Below are 7,257 nucleotides of genomic sequence, written 5' to 3'. Positions count from 1 at the left end.
TGGACGCGACTGGCCCACCCGTGGCCCAACGTGCTGCTTTATGCATTTCCTCCCTTTGCCTCATAACCGCCTCTGGCCAGGGTGAGGGAACAGAGCTTGACCATGATTTTGATAGCTCCCAGGTGGCCCAAGGCCGTGGCTCTCAGAGGTTATCCCTCTGCTGTATGCCCAGCCATGGCCCCTCCCACTTCGCACAGACCTTTTGTCTCAAGTGAACGGGAAATTTATCACCCACACCGGACAGGGTGGCCCTCTGGGCCTGGCCCGTGAGAGGGCCAACTTAAACACATTGGGGCTCCCCACGTGTTGTGGCCACCATTCAGTGTGCCAGAGCCTCTTCGACACGGCCTCTTTATGACTGTAAGTGGCGGTGTTCAAGAGTGGTGTGAAGGGCAACGGGTAACGCCATATCAGTGCTCAATCACCGACATCTTATGCTTTTTGCAGGACCTTATGGACAAGGGAAGATCCTTTTCCACTATTAAGGTCTATTTAGCTGCTATCGCTGCATGTCATGTGGGGTTCGACAGCGCTACGGTGGGGCAACACCCCTTATTCAGTAGGGTTTATGAAGGGCGACGCCGCTCTCTTCCAGTCCCCAGGAGAGTCGCTCCTGAATGGGACCTCTCCATGGTGCTGGACGCTAATGTCTCAACAGCCGCTTGAGCCCCTGGGGAGTATTTCCCTTAAGAATTTGTCTTTCAAGACAGCTTTGCTCTTGGCCTTGGCATCTGCCAAGCGAGTCAGTGATATGCATGCACTCTCTGTTCATCCCTCGTGCACTAAATTCTCTCTCAGTGGAGATAAGGTTTTTCTCAGGCCCAACCCGGCCTTTATGCCAAAATGCTTCCCGGCATTCACGTGTGAGGTGATTGAGCACTCCGCGTTCCACCCAGCTCCTTTCTCCTCCACAGAGGATCAGAGGTTGAACGCTTTGTGTCCTGTACGTGGGTAGACAGGACCATACTTAGACAGGACCAGCTCGTTTAGAAAAAGCGACCAGCTTTTCATGTCTTGGGGCCCCCCGCACTCAGGGAACCCCATTTCCAAGCAACGCCTTTCTCATTGGCTTGTGGAAGCTATATCTTTGCCATATGAATCAAAGGGAGTGCAGCCCCCAGAGGGCATCAGAGCTCACTCCACTAGAGGTATGGCTGCCTCTTGGGCTCTATTTAAGGGAGTCTCTTTGCAGGACATATGTGCCGCTGCAAGCTGGGCCTCTCCCCATACGTTTGCCAGATACTACCGGCTAGATGTCACCAGAACCCTGGTAGCTCATTCTGTCCTGGGTGTCGGCTCTTTGTAGCTTTGTGCTCTTAGGCCCTCCACCCCTCCTTAAGTCTGGGCTGCCTAGTCCAGCACTTTAAAGTCACTAAGCATGTTTCTACTCTACACCTGCCACCATATATTCACCATGAGAGTGCGGTCAGGTTTATTCACGTAATGCATGTTACCATATGCTATTCTTTGTTGCTAAAGTGGCTTCCTCACTTTGTGGGGTGGTTTCCGTGTGACGTGTCATGCACCGCCTTCGAGGTGACCGCCCTCTGGCTTTCAGGGCCTCATTGTAGTGTATTGGGCAATCAGGGAGCTGTCCATATCTCCCATAGGTGGATCTCCAACACGAGATGATGAAAGAGAACAATAGGTTACTATCGTAACCTCGGTTCTCTGAAACATCGAGTGGAGAGATCCACCAGCTTGTCCCGCTTGCTGCACGGAAGCTTAATATGCTCACTGAGGTAAGATAGCTGCGACGACAGTGTTTTATGCACTTGGTAAGGGCGGTCCCTTACCGAGCATTGGACATGCGCTACTGTCTGTCAGGCCAGACTTGGTGCAGTTGGATGCTTCTGCAGAGGTCAGGTGCGGATGCCCTTCCCATAGGTGGATCTCTCCACTCGATGTTTCAGAGAACCGGGGTTACGATAGTAACCTATTGTTATTTTAAAGGTTCACTCAGTAACTCTTGTGTTTGTGTCATCTTGCACTTACTGTGACACGTAGCGGCTTGCATGCAACCTCATTAAAAATTGTTTTTGGTTTCAGATGCCATTGCAGTAATTTACTATTCACAGTCAGCTGTGATTACTTGAATACACTAATGAAATTGCAAAAAACAGGGTGTTTACTCAGATTAAGCAAGTAATGCTCCGCTAATCATGTGATTTTATCATGGCAGCCCCCATGAGGGGGACCCTCTCCACATACCGCTTTTAACAGCCCTGCTGAAAAATCCAGCTTAAACCAGCCTAAGATGGTCAGGCTGGTTTTGGCTGGTCTCCCAGCCTGGTCATAGCTGGTTTATCAGGCTGGTTTTAGAGGGGTTTGAACACTTTTTTTAGCTGGTGAGGCTGGTCTTAGCTGGTCAGTGTTGGTTTTAGCTGGTCTTAGTTGGTCAGGCTGGTCTTAGCTGGTCAGGCTAGTTTTAGCTGGTCAGTGTTGGTTTTAGCTGGTCTTAGCTAGTCAGACTGGTTTTAGCTGGTCAGTGTTGGCTTTAACTGGTCTTAGCTGGTTTTAGCTGGTCAGGCTGGTCTTAGCTGGTCAGTGTTGGTTTTAGCTGGTCTTAGTTAGCTGGGAGACCAGCTTGACCAGCTAAGCCAGGCTGGGAGACCAGCTAAAACCAGCTTAGCCAGGCTGGGAGACCAGCTAAAACCAGCTAAACCAGGTTGGGAGACCAGCTGACCACCAACTTGTCCAGGCTGGGAGACCAGCTTGACCAGCTAAGCCAGGCTGGGAGACCAACTACAATCAGCTACTTACAGCTTAAATCAGCTAAGACAGCCAACCAGCTTAGGCTGGATTTAGCTGGATTTTTCAGCAGGGAGGTTACTGATATGACTGGAGTCTTTATCTCATGTGTGGTTATGATTTCATACATCTATTGCAAAGGTTCAGTTAATTTATTTAGGAGTAAAACTTTTTATAGAGGGCAAAAATGACTGTGTGCACCATAAGCATCACGTTGTTGGCATCTTGTTTGCTTCCCCGTCTGTTGCGTTGACGGAGTTTCTTCGACGCCATGTTTTTACTGGCCGCGCGTGGCGTCAACCGGCGGAGCAACACAACAACACACCAAGCACAGACAACCGAACAACAAAAGACGATAAAAGTGCCGAAGACAATACGTCCAGTGACCCACGAAATGAGTAAGTAACCAGTTCGTGCGCTCGGTTGTTGAGGCTGTCTGGATATACTTTAAAAAGTAATACAATTATGCATAAATACACGGATCAGCGTCCTGTGTCGGAATAAAAAAGTGTTTGAGTATTATTTATTTACGCAGCACTAGGAAACATTTGCCTGTTGCATATAAATACATTTGATGCTGGTGCATCATCTACATACCTGACACACTTTGACATTCACGCATGTCAAATGTCATAATGTTCTTACATTGTTATTAGCTGTGCAGTTACACGCCATTGCTTTTGTTGTTATTTCTTTACATTGTTTTGAAAAAAATAAATAATAATAATTATATAGTTTAAATAAAATAAACAAAAAATTGACAAGCTTGTATAATAATCCTGTGCTCTGTCCGTGTATTGCTTATTAGTTTGCTCCCAGATAAGCACATGACCTCCTATACCCCTCCTCTATATTACAGGTCGTCCAGGGCATGTGTGGGCTCCTGAGGGTTCCACAGCCTTCAAGTGCCTGGTCTCGGCTCGCTTCTGTGCGGGGTTACTCAGTAACATCTCTGACTGTGATGAAACCTACAATTACTGGGAACCAGTTGCACATCCTCTTAGTTCACTGTTTACACTTCATTTGTAACACTGTTTTTCCCTGTAATGCCCAGGAAATGTAATGATCAAACCAAGTCTGTCCAGATGTAGTTCTTTACACTATGAACTTAAAGGGATAGTTCTCCCAAAAATGAAAATTCTCTCATCATTTACTCTCCCTCATGCCATCCCAGATGTGTATGACTTTCTTTCTATTGCTGAACACATACAAAGATATTTGGAAGAATATCTCCGCTCTGTAGCTCCATTCAATGCAAGTGAATGCATGCTAACATTTTGAAGCTCCAAAATGCACATAAACATAAATGTGGTTAAATCCATGCACTCTGAAGTGATATGATAGGTGTGGGTGAGAAACCGTTAAATATTTTAGGTATTTTTTACTATAAATTTCCACATTCACTTTCAACACCATCTTTTTCTTTTGGTGGTTCACATTCTTCGTGCATATCGCCACCTACTGGATAGGGAGGAGAATTTATGGTAAAGATTCAAATATTGTTCTGATTCTCAACCACACCAATCATTCACTTCTGAAGACCTGGATTCAACCACTGGAGTCTTATGGATTACTTTTATGATGAATTTGTGTGCAATTAATCTCAGGTGAAAACCTTGCTTACTGTCTTTCCAGATTAACGCTCGACCATGCCCTCGCCTTCATACTAAATTACGATGTTTTTGGTGTGAGAAACCTTAACTAACATCATAGGGTGATTCCCATTAAAGCTGTCAAAAAATTCCCTGGTCCAAATTTATTCTAAAATCAAATGAAACATTTAAGAAATTAAATTTTGAAAAATTGAAGCCTGTTTTTAAATGCTTTTCATGGCAGTTACGCATTTTTCTGTGATTTTGAAGCTGATGTGTGTGTAATATTTTCGATGTTAAAATGCTTTCCCCAATCTCAGCCTAATATGCTGAAACAACTATAAGTAAATCATTTGCAGTTTCGTTTCTCCTAAAAGTTTAAACGCTGTGTCTCTTTGGCACTTTCAACTTTTCAACTTTCAGCTCGACACAACAACAATGAGCCTGTTTACATGCACACCAATACGCTGATTAATTAATGAATTATATTCTCTTTACAATAAAACCTACTGTACTACTTTATATACTTTTTTTAATTGTGTATGTATTCTATATTGTATGTATTGTTTACTGTACATTTGATATGTAAATTGTGTTGTGTAAATATGTTGTTTATTGTAATTGGTATATGTCTTGTGACTGTCAGGACTGCTATGTTGCTCGGAACTGCACCCAAGACTTTCACCCACTGCTGCACTAGTGCATATGGTCATGTGCCAATAAAGTGATTTGATTTGATAGATTACTCACAAAAATGTGCTTTCTTAAAAAATCTGACAAAGCAAAAAGTCTGCATTTACATGACATTTGAAATAATCATGCTATTCTCCGCATTTAATGTCAAACTGTGAAGAGGCATGCACATAAATCGTGTGTACATTGGATAAGCATCTCATTGGAAAGAGTTGATCGGCTTATTCTTACACCGTTTATGACCTTACACTGGCTAAGGAACATCCTTTTATGCGTTTACATGAATGCACATGTGGTCGGCTTATTAATTATAATTGGTGTAAGAACATTCATGTAATGAATCAATGCTCATTGACACAACTAATGGCGTGAGTTGGAGGCAGGACAACCTGCTTGTCGACCAATGGATGACTGAGGATGTATTTGTAAAGATGTTTGAAAAAACATTGTTATTTTTGCAATTTGTTAACGATGCTGGTTTTGAAGTGTAATAAAATGACAATAGGAAAAGTTAAATGTCCTGGACACAATAAGGTAATGAGAATCAACCTATAAGTGGACCTCAGGAAAACATATGTTACATTTTTTTTATATGAGCCTCAAATCATTGGGCCATATAACTGAATATAAACATTGTTCATGAGACAATTACAAAAGTTAGATTTTTTAAAAAGTTACATATTCTTAAAAGCTAATTTGTTTCTCTCTCTCTCTCTCTCTCTTTTTTTTTCTGGCCAGACTCACTACCTGCTGTACAGAACAGGGATGCAGACATGGGAGTATTCTCCAGCCTACGCTATTCCTTCCTACGCATATCTGTGGCTCCATACCCTTCCTGCCTGCTTTCCTGCCAAAATATTACAAACCAACAAGGTAAACTAGCCCCAAAAAGCATTGATTACCACTTTTGAGCAACAGCATAGTTCTCTGACCAGTGCGGTAACTATTAAACCTCACTGGAATCTAAAAAGCTTTGGTTCTGCTCATAAAACCTGAAGACCTGAACATTTTGGTCATTATTGGCTTTTTTGGGGTTAAATTTTTATTTGCTCAATCAAAGAAATTTTAGCCAGAACATCATACCTTTTTCCCTAAATGACTCCAAACTGTAATATTGTTGAATTTCTCACAAAGTGAAGAATATGAATTAAATAAATTGGTATAGGACCATTTATTATATACACTGGTATGCCTGCATTTACTGGTTACCTGTGTTTCTTCATCTGAGAACCAAGTTGACATGTCAACTAATTTGTTGTTTTTCTGATTCCCCACATTCAGGTCCTTGTGTTTTACTTCCTGTGTGGCATGCTAGCGTTTACATGTTGTGTGTGTGAGCTCTACTTCTACAAGTGAGTGCCGCATATTACATCTACATTTGGCTAAAGTAGGTGAAATTCCCATCATGATGCAATGAATTTGGCTTACATATCTAATGTCATGGGTCTTGCACAGGGGCGTGTGTAAGAAGTTTGGCCTGCATGTGGGGCGTCTTCTGCTCCTTTGAAACAACTATAGGTACCGTGTAACTTTTGTGTGTGTTTGCTTGTATGTTTTTTTTTAGCCTTCCTCCCCAGTACCTTTTGTATGTACAGCACCGTGGTAGCCATGACTGGCTGGTTCCAGGGGCGCCCCAGTCTGGCTGTTTTGGGTATTGCAGCTGGAGCCATATTGGGCTGGCCCTTCAGTGTCCAGCTGGGGTAATTGACATTTAATATGTTTTTGTACAGTTTATTAAACTATTTTATGAAAGACTTGGAAAAAACTTGTGTCATAAGAATAGATCTGTTATCAGCCAACAAGATAAACTAGGGCTTTGTTGACTTATTTATTGCAGCACACCCATTGCCTTTGACCTACTGTCTGTTACTGAAGAAGAAGTGGAAGAGTTTCATCACATGGACTCTGGTGGCACTGCTGCTCTTTCTGGTTAGGAAACACATTTATTTGCCATTCCATTTAGTTTGCAGAATAACATTTTAAAATCAAGAATATCCAGAAACAAGGCCTTATACTGACATGATAAATCTGACCCCCCACCCCCAGTGCAGAATATTGGATTTCAATTTTCAAACTTAATGTTGGTGACGTTAAATCGCAGAAATGATCAGTCAGTTTATACTTAAGGTTTTTCTTTCTTACAGGCACAGAGCCATGGCATTACTACTTTGTGAATGGTTTTCTGAATTTCAACATTGTATTTGTGTTGGCCATGTTTTCT

At 42.6% G+C, this 7,257-nt stretch overlaps 1 protein-coding gene across 1 annotated transcript; it reads left to right on the top strand.

Moving 5' to 3' along the window:
• Positions 1-3,061: 3,061 nt before the first annotated feature.
• Positions 3,062-6,961, top strand: LOC127640276 (alpha-1,2-mannosyltransferase ALG9-like). The gene is made up of 6 exons (XM_052122732.1): positions 3,062-3,149; positions 3,611-3,738; positions 5,775-5,909; positions 6,318-6,388; positions 6,601-6,736; positions 6,874-6,961. Exons 1-6 carry the CDS (start codon positions 3,146-3,148, stop codon positions 6,889-6,891), a joined length of 492 nt encoding a protein of 163 aa, XP_051978692.1. The 5' UTR covers positions 3,062-3,145; the 3' UTR covers positions 6,892-6,961.
• The last annotated feature ends 296 nt before the right edge of the window (positions 6,962-7,257 follow it).

Source organism: Xyrauchen texanus, chromosome 4 (genome assembly GCF_025860055.1).
Source record: "Xyrauchen texanus isolate HMW12.3.18 chromosome 4, RBS_HiC_50CHRs, whole genome shotgun sequence".
NCBI lineage: Eukaryota > Metazoa > Chordata > Actinopteri > Cypriniformes > Catostomidae > Xyrauchen > Xyrauchen texanus.
This window is presented reverse-complemented; position numbering and strand designations above follow the sequence as displayed.

What these genes read in the sequence shown, in the direction of transcription:
- LOC127640276 (XM_052122732.1), top strand. An exon ending in CCTACAATTACTGGGAACCA is followed by an intron (nt 3,739 to 5,774) that starts GTTGCACATCCT and finishes TTTTCTGGCCAG; the next exon opens with ACTCACTACCTGCTGTACAG. An exon ending in TGTGAGCTCTACTTCTACAA is followed by an intron (nt 6,389 to 6,600) that starts GTGAGTGCCGCA and finishes GTTTTTTTTTAG; the next exon opens with CCTTCCTCCCCAGTACCTTT.